The sequence below is a fragment of the Heloderma suspectum genome, chromosome 2, assembly GCF_057233095.1.
Source record: "Heloderma suspectum isolate Gila_16-S chromosome 2, 16-S_ref, whole genome shotgun sequence".
NCBI classification, from domain to species: domain Eukaryota; kingdom Metazoa; phylum Chordata; class Lepidosauria; order Squamata; family Helodermatidae; genus Heloderma; species Heloderma suspectum.
The window spans coordinates 296,949,804-296,962,676 of NC_139459.1; the positions used below are offsets into that span (position 1 = coordinate 296,949,804).

Genomic DNA, 12,873 nt, shown 5'->3' on the forward strand with positions numbered 1-12,873 from the left:
ATTTGTTTATGCTATTAATATTTTTATTGTAAAAATATTGTTAATAGTCCTCCAGTTGATGCTTTTTACTGCTAAAAGGATTTGCTCATAATCTGATATATTAATCTACTGTTCCTCATAATCAACTCTCTTCATGACACCTGATCCTGTTAACCAGCACTGCAGGTGGCTTTTTATTCTGTATTCTGAACCAAGTGCCCATATTTTAAGTCACTGACTGTACCTTTATTAGATGTATTAAAGTTTCTTGAAGCTGAGATCTACTGAGAACTGTAGGAGGTAATGTTTGAACATCCACTGCTCCAAGTGTGAGAGGAGAAGAGGAACCAACTTTGTTTTCAATTTCAGAGGATTTCATAGCTGACTGCTGGAACACACTAGGTGACAAGAGGACTGACGGTGCCATTGTGGTTGTAGCTGTAGCAAACTGTGGGGAAGCAACCTACAAAAGGAAAAGAAGCAATTGAGATAGTGATTATTTTACCATTTCTTTTTAGCAATAGCTAGATATATTAGTGCCCCTTCTAACATTGCTTCAGCAGTATGGAAGTCACTGCAGTCACTCCTTCCCTTTATGGTAACATTAGAAGTCCAAGGTCACATAGGAGAAACCAGTGATGTAGGTCCTTCTCACATCAGTTTTACCTGAGGTAGAAAGGGACATACTGTCATAGAAAACAGCTGCTTCACTGGCTCCCCTCATGTAACCTGGTGCTTCCAATATTGGTGGTATTACAAATGATGTCTTCTTGGCTTCCTTATAAAAGGCATATGAACTTAAGGTGCAATCCTATGCATGTTTAGACAGAAAAAAAAGTCCTACAACTCCCATGCATGGCTAGGGAATGCTGGGAGTTGTAGGACTTCTTTTCTGTCTAAACTTATATAGGACTGAGCCCTAAGTCTTGTAAAGAAATGAGAAGTTGCCAAGATGTGCTCTGGAAAAGATAGGAAGTTTGAAGAATGTATTTATAGGCAACAGCCAACTGTAATATTGTCTTACAGAGCTGCAGGATGAAAGGTTGACAATTAAACACATTTCAATTCTAGCAAGACCTGGAAGACTTCAGAATGAGCATATTTGGAGAAGGGTACCACCATCCTAACAATATATATTAACATTATAATAATATAACATCCTAGGACACATACGGCACTGAACACGGATGAACTCGATTTTGCTTTGAATAGATTTAGCTAGGTTTGCAATAAATAAATAAATAAATTCAAATACAATTTTTATTAAGTTGACCAAGAGGGGAAAAAAACCTGTATGTTACACTCCAGTTTTTCCGTGAAGGTAGTATAGTGATGAGAGAATTTAAATACATACTTGGCTTGCCTTTGACAACACTTTGGGATGTGGAAATGTTTCAGGCTCCTTGCTTTGCTGTGTAACCTATGAATTAAAAATAGAAATAAAGCACCCCATCAACGTGAGTCCCCACCCCGTATGCAGCATTTATCTTACATTTTTCCAACTCAATTTATACACATTTTGATGATATGGTTCATTTGCTAAATAAGATACATATGGTAAGGGATCTGAAACAAAATTGTCAGTTAAGGCTGAAGACTGCTTTGATTCCTCCGCTCTACTTCCTCTTTCCAAAGTTTTATTTATTTTATGTTTTAATTTCTCCTTTGTTGGCCTTAGTGCGATTTGAATGTTTAATCTTAGTGTATATTTATTAATGTGAGATGTTCTGATTAGCCTATGTGTATGATTAATGGGCACAATCCCATGCATGCTTTGGTAGAAAAAGGTTCTACAACTCCCAGAATTCCTCAGCCAGCCATGACTCGCAACTGTAATTTTTTTCTGTATTGCTGGAATCCACTTTGAGCATAGCTAGAGCATGTATGGAAAAGTAGCATACAAATAAACTAGAATAAAGGTGGGACTTGGTCTCCTAGATTCGAGTCTAGCTGTCTATCAACTGAACTAAACACTGGCTATAACAAAATTTGAGATGTAACAAAGCCAATCATAACATTTTATAATTTGTGTTGGACCATGTATTTCTGATCAATTCATTACTTTTAATAAACACTTCAAATGCCCAACCCCTTAAAGTTACATAACAGGCCAGCCCAGAATAGCATTATGATGCCAGTCATTGAATGTATGGGTGCTTATCATCCTTTGCAAAGCCAGTTTCTAAGACAAATGTCCCATTTATCCAATATCAAAACAGAAGTTATGTTGGCTCTTTTAGACTCAAGGAAGATCAAACTGTGGTAACATGAGAACCACTTTTATCAGCAATGACCTACAAAAGCTTCCACAAGCAGATTTTATTGTTTAAAGATACTTTTTTCAAAAGCGTTTTCATTTTGCTAAAGAAACTCAAATATAGTAACCTACAAATTACCTGAACAGGTGGAATCATTTTACCAGTCACAGCTGGTTGCTTGATGTGGGATTCCTTGAAACAAGCTGGGGTTGCCAGCTGGCTAATGGCAGGGGTAGAGTTTGGTGCTATTGAGGTCTTATTAAGTGACTGCTGCATTTGGTCATGTTGTGGGGTCAACCTGAGTTTTTGAAGAAGATCCATATTTGGAAGTGGTATATTTGAAGCATCTCCTGTATTTGTTGCAGCCAAAGATGTTAAGAACTGGTTTTGACCAGGACTTACAGTTTGAGGACCATGGCTCATATCAGATGACGGATGATTCACAAGTGGAGACATTTGCTTGGCAGTCTGCTGCATAACTTGCATTATGTTATTGTTTGTATTCATACTCTGAAGCATTTGCACGCAGGGCGTTTCTGTTGCCATAGCTGAATTAAGGATAGGGCTTAACGGCACAGTATAGTTTGAAATTTTATTTAGTTCAGATTGTGAAACTGAAGGAGAGGCAATTAGTAAGGGCGGCACACACTCCTGTGGCAATAAGGTACAAGAATTACTTTTGAAGTTTGGACCATCCAATTTTCCCAGAGGCTGATGGATCACTGTTGATTGCTCAAATGAAAAAGGTAGGAGTAAATTGTGCTCCCTGCACGTGATGTCAGTTTTCTCTGTTCTCTCTGGATTGGAATAGGGAACTGTAGTGTGTTCCTTTGGTAACGAAGTTCCAAATAATTCTTCCACAGTTAGATGTTTAGGTATAGATTGACATGGCTAGAAAAGAAAAGATCAAAAGCTCCATTTAAAATATTATATTCACACATGTCTCCTGTACACCTTCTCTACAAACAAGTGTTAAGAGCACAGCTAAAAAATAAAAAGTTTTGGAGGCATCGGAAGACTGCATTATCTATGAAGGGGCTATAGGTTTTGTCTATAGTATTATTGTACTCATGTGGAGCATAGTTAGTGAGCCATGGTGGAATTGTGTTCACTAACAACCAATTCTTGGATTCCAGCCATAAAATATTGCTTCTCTGCTCTGTATGCTTAAAACTGCAAGACATTTCCACCTGCAAATACATTTAAAGAGAAACTAAGAAAATGATGGAGCCACAGGCCCACTTAGGCTCATTATTTTTAGTCATACTCCTTCGCCCATTTTGTACCAATATCATCCTACCATGTGTTAGTCCAAATGATCAGGTTAGCCATAGAAAAAGATCCAACTGGAACACAGCTATAGTAATAAAAGTTATATTAAATGAAAAGTAGTTCAAGTGTTCCTTCACCCTAGATGTCCACAACACTGCAACTAATGGCCCTGGCTACTTGAGCTGCTCATCATACTAATGAAAATGTTACACAAATTAGTATGCAGAAAAGCCACTGGGTTCCAGATGCTGGCTTTGATCCTGTTCCTCCACATGTAGCAATGCTGCACAACATTAACCAGCCCTTCCCTGCCATGCTGGGCACACAGCAGAGGAGCAGACCAGTCCTGGCCACCCAAGTTGCTCCAACGGCCCATTCCTATCCAGGATTTTACAGGCCAGCAACTCGTACACCAGAAGTAGGAGTAAGCTCTGCACAAAGGGCTTAGGAAGGAATGAGCTGCTGGATGTTCAATGAAAGAGTCTTTGGTTATTGTGCCTGGCTTGGTGCACATCTGGCAGGGCTTCAGCCTGCTGGAGAAGAAGCAGGGATGTGCATCATTACTGCAAGGTTTTTTTGTGCACAGAGGGCAGGCATCAGGGACAAAGTTCAACACATTCTGCTCTAAAATGCTTTGCCTGTCTGCTTGGGACTATCTGCCTTCAATTCTTCTCCAAATGTAGCAGTTGCAAACATCACAAGACACCAGCATGTTAGTTCGCTGTCACATGCAGGACTGGAAAAACTGTGTTGTTATAACTGAAATGAATAACACTTTAGAATCCTGCAGTGCTGACTTCATTTCAATATCCAGTTGAAGACTAGTGACTGGGACTATGCTTCCCAGTCCACAATAGGAGCCTAAAAGGCTGATGAGACCACTTCTGATTAAACACAACAATTTTAAAACTCAAGCACCTGACATCCCCCTGTGTAAATCTGTTCAAAAAAAATTCTCAAGCGGTTCAAGCAAGGCAAATTGGCCCTGAAGCCCTATTTCTAGGTGATTTTCCAAGATTAACTTGTGCACCACTCCCTTTTTCCCACTGGGTGGTACTACTAGCCGGTGGAAGTTCTCACAGTAATCCTACAAGATATGCTCGTCATATTATTTTCTGCTACCCATTTTTTAAATTTATCATTTATTACTTGGATCTCTGTCTTGTTTCTGTACCAAGGTCTAGCTTAGTTAGCTAATAAACCAGACAATATCAAATGTCCTTCTCAGCCAATGCTGTCCATTATACGATTTCATGTAAAATCAATGATCCCAAGTCACCAAGAATGTTATTGAACTAGACATGCAGTTTTTGCACAGGTGATGGCCTGCAGTTGTCCCCAGATGTCCCCTCTATTATCAGAAGGGCAACTAACAGCAGGGACAGAATCACCTGTGCAGCCCACATAGATTTCCCATGTTTAAGCGTACAACAGAGCAATGGAAGCTGCATGTATGGCTAAAGCACTATTGAAGAGAAAGATTCCAGTCTAGCCCTATCCCAAATGGATTTGTTGTTTAATGACCGGGGGGGGGGGGGGGATTAAAAACACAAAGCAGCAGGGTAAACATGCACTGTCCCAACAGAGATGTGGCATGTGATTATTCTGCAGGTGTAGATCATTTTGTGGTTCAACACAGAGCTGATCTACACATTTAGAATGAAAACGGAAACATGATGTCCCAATTGTAAGAACATGCTATGAAGATAACAAAACTGTGAATCAATGTCGTAATACTTCGGCTTTAGTTAGACATACATGATCTTGCATTTGTAACGCTGATGATCCATGCTCTGAAGTCTCTGTATTTTCAGTCCTTGTAGGATTTGCACTTTGTTGTGTCCCACAGATTAAGTCGCTCTTCTGATTCTAGAAAATAAAATGTATTAATACCTCTAATTCCAGTTCAGACTGGATGAGCTTGTTAGGATTTCTGTAACACTTTCACAACTCTCTAGAAGCCTCCAGCAAGCTCTCTGCCTTATTCTCACCACACCAAGCTTTTCATACAGCACCACCAATACAATGTCATGCTGTCACACTGTACAATCATTTGATAGTCCTGTTCATGTCATAAGACACAATAGTGCCAAGCTGGAGGCATGACTTAATGAAAAGCTGGGTAAAGATCATGGCTAGCATTACCCAGCTTCAAGTGATACAGCTGTTACCTGCTAAACAAGAATGCATGATCCATGCCATTTGTTACTCTAATGAATGGAGAAGAGACAGAACCTATGTGCAATCGACATGCCAAGGTATGCATAGAACAGTTATAAAATTAGCTTGTGCCCAGTGTGTTTCCAGGCATTAGGCAAATGTACTAACAGCATTAAGATAAAATGATGATTCAACTTCATGGTTAAAGAGAGCAGCCACTTTAAATCTTCTGAGTGTGACATTTATGATATATTCATCATAAATGGGAGAACCATAATTCTATACACCACCTTATGCACAGATATCCCAAGTATGAGCATCAACAGCTATCAATCAATGCAAGGAAACTAAGTCAACTGCAACAACTGTAGATAGAGTTCACCAGCAAATCAAGTCACCATATTACTATTTTATGTGCTTTCTAAATATATGTTCATGTGCTTTCTGAATATGTGGATAAAGCAGAGCCTTTGCTTTATTTTCATTTACAGATTTAAAATGCACGGCATATGGATTGACACCCACACTCACTCTTAAGCATTTCCCCTACTTCTCCTGTTTCCAGAGCTTTCAATGTGGTTAACAGTTTGGGTTTAAATTCCTAACAATTTTGTTGTTTACAAATGTAAACTTAAAATATCTTGATTTTGTGTAATGCCAGGCTACGATAGCATTATATTCTTTTTGAAGAGGAGAAAAAAGTTAACTGTAACAAAAATCCACCTGCTAATCATAAAAAATATATAACCAAATTCATTCATTTCCACATATGGACTGGATATGGAGACTACTTGAAGGATTAAGCTGATTTAGAATCCTAGATTAAATCACTCAGGCCTTTACAAATCTCTTTTCTCACTCCCACTCTGCCCCCTCTCATGCTGACTCTGGTAATCTCATCTGGGCTGCACAGCAGGATTACTTTATGATCCATCTGGAATGTACTAGGCAGATTCTTTTATTAAATACTAAAATGCAAATTCATCTATAATTATTAAGTGAAGTGGCCCAAGATAATTGACAGAGGAATGAATAAGAGAGGCAACATGATGCAAGAGCAGGAAGCATCTACAGTTAAATAATATCGAGCACCAAAAATCTATACCAGAAATAGTTTATTGCTAAAACTTGCCTTTAAAATTCACCCTTGATTAGACAGACATTGCTTCCTTTATATTTCAGGTCTGCGTGTTTAGAAACTGAGCATCATCTTTGACAACCAAGGGGGATAACTGTGGTTTAGATAATATTTTCATAGCTGGAGGAGTTATGCAAAATATGGGAGACATGTGGAGTATGAGCCTTTGCCTCCCACAGGCTGCAGAAGCAGTATAATAAATGCAAGCTGCCCTGAGTGAATAGAATGGTGTATAAATTTTAATCAGTTGATTTAATTCAACCTGTCCTGACTATTTATATTAGCCCTCTAGAGAAAGGACAAGAGGGCAAGCAGATTTAGACAGAACCCTGGCTTATGAGGACTTTACACGACAGACAAGCAGGCAGATTTTCTAGAGTGGGTCATATTTTTAAGGTTGTCAAATAATTTTAAGGCAGCTCCTGTGTTTTTACCAGTACGGCAGGAAGACATTTAGAAGGGGAAGCTTTTCTCTGTTCCTAATATGCAGAGGCAGCAATAATGTACTTCTTCTCAAAGTTATTAAATTGGATAGAGAAATCCCATGAGCAGAGTTCTGCTCATGGAACACTCCTACTCATGAATTTTCACTGATTATCGCTCTCCCATGAAGCCCCCTGAAAATCTTCTCCAGAGGGTGCAATGACTCTCTGCCACCTACCACACTGTTTCAAAGGAGGCTATGGGGAAAATCATGAAAAATCTCATGATCAGGATCCTCCACTGGATCGAAGGCATTCCCACAAATGGAAGAAGCCCTTCCATTCAGAGATGGGCTACTTCGGATTCAAGCCACTGCTTCCCTCCACCTCCCCGCAGTTTATTCCTCATACACATACAGTGTTTAATGTTTAAATTAATCACAAATTAAATTGAATTTGTGATAAATTCACAAATCCCCATATGAATAAAATAACATACACAAAAAAGGAGGGAAACCTGCCAGCTATTGAGCTGAAGGGATATATCATTCTGAGATCTCAGGAGGCAATTTTAAACCTACCCTTGAACAAGGCCCCTAAAAACAGTAAGGCCAAAACATGTTGGGCTTTACTGAAAACACATTTATTTATTTATTTATTTATTTATTTATTTATTAAATTTATTAATTGCCCATCTGGTCAGTCACCCAGCCACTCTGGGCAATGTACAACATATAATAAAACAGTTTAAAACAAAAAAATTCTACAATAAAAACGTTTTCTAAAATACCCTAACCCATCCCAAATGCCTGCCTGAACAACCACGTTTTTAATGCACGGCGGAAGCTCATTAAAGAGGGGGCATGGCGGAGTTCCCTAGGGAGGGAGTTCCACAGAGTGGGGGCCACCACAGAAAAGGCCCTCTCCCTCGTCCCCACCAGTCTAGCTGTCCTGGCTGATGGGACAGAGAGAAGGCCATCCAAGGCTGATCTTGTTAAGCGGCCTGTGTGGTGTTGCTGGAGGCGCTCCTTAAGATAGGCTGGGCTGGAACCATATAGGGTTTTAAAGGTCAAAACCAACACCTTGAATTTGGCCCAGAAAACAACTGGTAACCAGTGCAACTCCTTCAGCACTGGAGTGATGTGATCTCGCCGGCGGCTGCCTTTAATCAGGCGAGCCGCCATGTTCTGTACCAGCTGCAGCTTCCGAACTGTCTTCAAGAGTAACCCCACATAGAGCACATTACAGTAGTCTAAACGAGAGGAGACCAGGGCATGTACTACCGATGGGAGCAGATGGTCAGGAAGGAAGGGGCACAGCCGCCGTATCAGATGGAGTTGATACAGCGCTGTCCGGCTCACAGCTGACATCTGAGCCTCCATGGACAGCTGGGAGTCCAAAATGACCCCCAAGCTGCGGACCTGGTCTTTCAAAGGTAGCCGTACCCCATTCAACACCAGGGCAACATCCCCCAGCCTCCTCTTGTCTCCCACCAAAAGTACCTCGGTGTTGTCAGGGTTCAGCTTCAGCTTATTCCTCCCCATCCAGCCACTCACCGTCTCCAGACATTTGGACAGGGATTCTACGGCCAACCTTGGTGAAGATTTACATTTACATGGAAGATTTACATGGAAAGTTACATTTTCCATCATCTTGAGATGCATTCTCTTTCTGTATATCTGTGGCGGATGCTTTCCAGTTAGTCTACAGTCATTGTTCCCTTTACGCTGACATCAGTGCACAGCCAGCTCAAATAGGGACAAGGAATACAAATCATTAATCCATTGTTGTGTGGAAAACACTGAATACTCCTTCTAATGTAGGAGTCATTTACCCATTCCTATTGCACACATGGACAATAGTTCATGGCCTGGTGGTGGGTTCCACATGTTTTAATAAAACATGCCTGTCTTTACAATACAGTGCGGTTTTCAATAATAAATTGTTACAAAAACTTCAACCCAAAAGGAGCTTATAAATGGTCATCTCCACATCATATGAATGAGGGACCCGATTTCCACCCCACATTGAGGGATAACAATTTGCAGTAGAGCCATTATGGCATCCAATAAGTCCAGAATATTCACTTCTGTTGAATGAAACACATCGTCAGGTTAAGGGAAGAGTTTTTGAGAGCCAGGAATGCCACAGACCATTGGTTAGACAGAATGGGACATTCCAGTTCCCTATTCCACTCCTCACAGAGATATGTCTTCCTTAAATCTATGTGAGAACCACTGATACAAACAGGCTGTCAGTTTCAGCAGGCCCAGAAAGCCAACTAAGTCTTCCAGGAGGTTTGGGGGTACAGATGCTGCACAAGCAGCTGGTCCAAAAACAGATGTCAGCAGATGTTTAAGTTGCAGAAACTGACAAGGCAACTTGTTTGGTCAGCCAAAGTCCTCTTGCAGATTATGAAATGATTTGAATTCACCTTCCCTAACCAGAAGTTAGTCCAAAGTCATAACCTGAAAAGCTGCCCAGTCCTTCCACATAAAAATCTTTCCACTTATTCTCAAGTTTGGGTTATGCCACAAAGTTAGTTTGGCATGTTCATACGGATCAACTCTAGTCCCTACAATGAAGCCCTTGGAGATTACGTGGCCCTAATAATAAGCAATTTAGAAGCAGGAACCCAAGATAGGTGGACCCAGGTATTTGCCACCCTTGTAGTATGTTTCCAATCACATCTATTTTACCCCAGAGGTTTTGAGGGAAGGGAAGACTACCTATCTAAGTTTACCTTAACATTGTAGAGTCAGTCGAGGTTCTGTTAAACCATTGTTAGGAAGCTTTTTGGTACCATAATTCCTAGATAAGTAAGGGTCTTGGGACACAGTTCAATGGCGCTTTTAAAACAGTCTCCAGGGGAGTTTAGGTTCAATAGCATGAAATCTGATTTGATAGAATAGCCTGATATATGGCTAAATTCTTGGATCAGGTCTATCAAAGCAGGAGGTGTTTTGGTTGGATTCAAGACAAAAAGGTACACATCAAGAATGTGCACATTTGTTACAGAGAGGAAGGGCAGGATCTCTTCTCAATCAAACCCAGATTGCAGGACATGGAATAATGGGCTCAAGTTATAGGAAGCCAGATTCCAGCTGAACATCAGGAAAAACTTCCTGACTGTTAGAGCAATACAACAATGGAACCAATTACCTGGGGAGGTGGTGGGCTCTCCCACACTGGAGGCATTCAAGATGAAGCTGGAGAGCCATCTGTCAGGGATGCTTTGACTTAGATTCCTGCACTGAGCAGGGGGTTGGACTCAACAGTCTTATAGGCCCCTTCCAACCCTACTATTCTATGATCCATGTATAAGGCCAATTTGTGATCCATCCCACCAAAATTTAAGCCTTTTATTGTATCAAATTTTGGAAGGCATAAACCAGTGGCTCCAGACGCAGGCTGAAAAAGGGAACAGGGGAAGCGAAATCCTTGTCATGTACCTCTCTGTAACAGGAAAGGCTGTGAGCAAGCACCATTTGTGCTTATTCTTTCATATATCTTATTCTTTCCTGCTCAATACCTCTAGTCCAGCCTTCCCCAATCTGGTGCTCTCCAGATGTTTTGGACTATAACTTCCAGCATTCCTGACCACTGGTCATGCTGGCTGGGGCTAATGGGAGTTGAAGTTCAAAACATCAGGAGGGCACAAGTTTGGGGAAAGCTGCTCTAGTTCTATCTGACTCCAGTTCTATTAGTTTATTTAGTAAGTCTACCTTAGGAGGAAGAGGGGGAAAAGACAGGCAAGAGCTGGCAGTACTGCCAGGCATAGGCTTGGATCCAATGTCCACTTGCGCAATGGAACTCCAGAGCAAACTGGGGGCATGGAGGGGGAGAGAAAATCTGTTCTGCCAGGGGGTTCCATTCCACAGAACGCCACTGGATCCAAGCCAACAAGTTAACAATGCTCACATTTCTTAAGAACTGGATATCCCACCATGGGTGACTTATGCCTTTGGGAGGGGGGGGCGGGTATTGCTGAACAGTTGAAGAACTTAGGTAGTAATGGATTTCTTCTTGCTATGCAGGGTTTAAATAGGCACAGGAAAAATTTGACAACTTTACATTATTTGGACATCTTACCATGGGGGATAGGTATTAAAATGAGGAAGTTTAAACCTATTAGACATAAAACACTGAGGGTAACACACACCTGTATGTTATATTCACATAAACTATGTCCCCACTTCGCTAGGAAAACAAACTGGCAAAATAATTGTAAGGAGAACAGTGAGATTTTCAGCCAATACTATTAGAGCTAAAACAGATTGCACCCGATCTCAACATTTTACAAGCCATAGTGGGTTTTTTGTTTTTAAGTTGCAGAAAGGCATTCTAGGTTGGATAAACATCAGTGTGCCTAAAACTGCTGTTGAAAGTTTAGGGTAGTTGAAGGCCCTTAGCCGTTTGCCTCATGATTCAACATCCCCTCAAGCATTTTAAGACTGCAGTGCATTCCCTGATGATGATGATTCACTGCTCATTGTATTTCACTCAGTGAGTTTGGGTAAGGAGAAAGAAAACAGACCACATTGTAGCATAAAAGTTTGTAAGAAAGCTTCTTCAGAATGTGAAGTTGTGCTATACTCAGTAGGGAACAGAGAAATATTGAGAACTTAATTGTTGCCCCCCCTTCATGGATCACTGCCTTGTTGTGGCGAAGGGGCTTGCGTAACTCAGTGAAGCCATAAGCTATGCCGTGCAGGGCCACCCAAGACGGACAGGTCATGACAGAGAGTTCTGACAAAATGTGGTCCACTGGAGAAGGAAATGGAAACCCACTCCAGTATTCTTGCCAAGAAAACCCAATGGAACATAACACAAGGCTAAAAGAGATGACACCGGAAGATGAGTGCTCAGGTCGGAAGGTGTCCAATATACTACTGGGGAAGAGCAGAGGGTATTTCCAAGTAGCGCCAGAAAGAGTGAAGCGGCTGGGCCAAAGCCGAAAGGACACTCAGCTGTGGATGTGTCTGGTGGTGAAAAGAAAGTCCGATGATGTAAAGAACAATATTGTTTAGGAACCTGGAATGTCAGATCAATGAATCAAGGTAAGCTGGAGGTGGTCAAACACGAGATGGCAAGACTGAACATCGACATCTTGGGAATCAGCGAACTAAAATGGGCAGGCATGGGCGAATTTAATTCAGGTGACCATCATATCTATTACTGTGGGCAAAAATCCTTTAGAAGACATGGAGTAGCACTCATAGTCAATAAAAGGGTGGGAAAAACAGTACTGGGGTACAATTTCAAACACGACAAAATGATCTCAGTACGAATCCAAGGCAAACCATTCAACATCACAGTAATTCAAGTCCATGCCCCAACCACTGAGGCCGAAGAAGCTGAGGTTGATCGGTTCTATGAAGACCTACAACACCTTCTAGAACTAACACCAAAAAAAGATGTCCTCTTTATCATAGGGGATTGGAATGCTAAAGTAGGAAGTCAAGAAATAACTGGGATAACAGGCAGGCATGGCCTTGGTGTACAAAATAAAGCAGAACAAAAGCTAATTGAATTTTGCGAAGAGAACACGCTGATCATAGCAAACACTCTTTTCCAACAGCACAAGAGGCGACTCTACACATGGACATCACCAGATGGTCAACATCGAAATCAGATTGATTAT

At 41.1% G+C, this 12,873-nt stretch overlaps 1 protein-coding gene across 3 annotated transcripts in view; it reads right to left on the minus strand.

Annotated features, from left to right (window-relative positions):
* The window catches only part of DCP1A (decapping mRNA 1A), a 49,453-nt gene that overhangs the window by 15,160 nt on the left and 21,420 nt on the right, over positions 1 to 12,873 (minus strand). For 2 of the 3 annotated variants that reach the window (XM_084840000.1, XM_084840001.1), the window contains 4 exons: positions 5,268 to 5,378; positions 2,376 to 3,128; positions 1,334 to 1,399; positions 224 to 442 (listed from right to left, as the gene is read on the minus strand). In XM_084840000.1, the coding sequence (XP_084696126.1) occupies positions 224 to 442; positions 1,334 to 1,399; positions 2,376 to 3,128; positions 5,268 to 5,378 (1,149 nt within the window). The remainder of the gene's footprint in view (positions 1 to 223; positions 443 to 1,333; positions 1,400 to 2,375; positions 3,129 to 5,267; positions 5,379 to 12,873) is intronic. The other variant, XM_084840002.1, reaches the window with a different exon arrangement.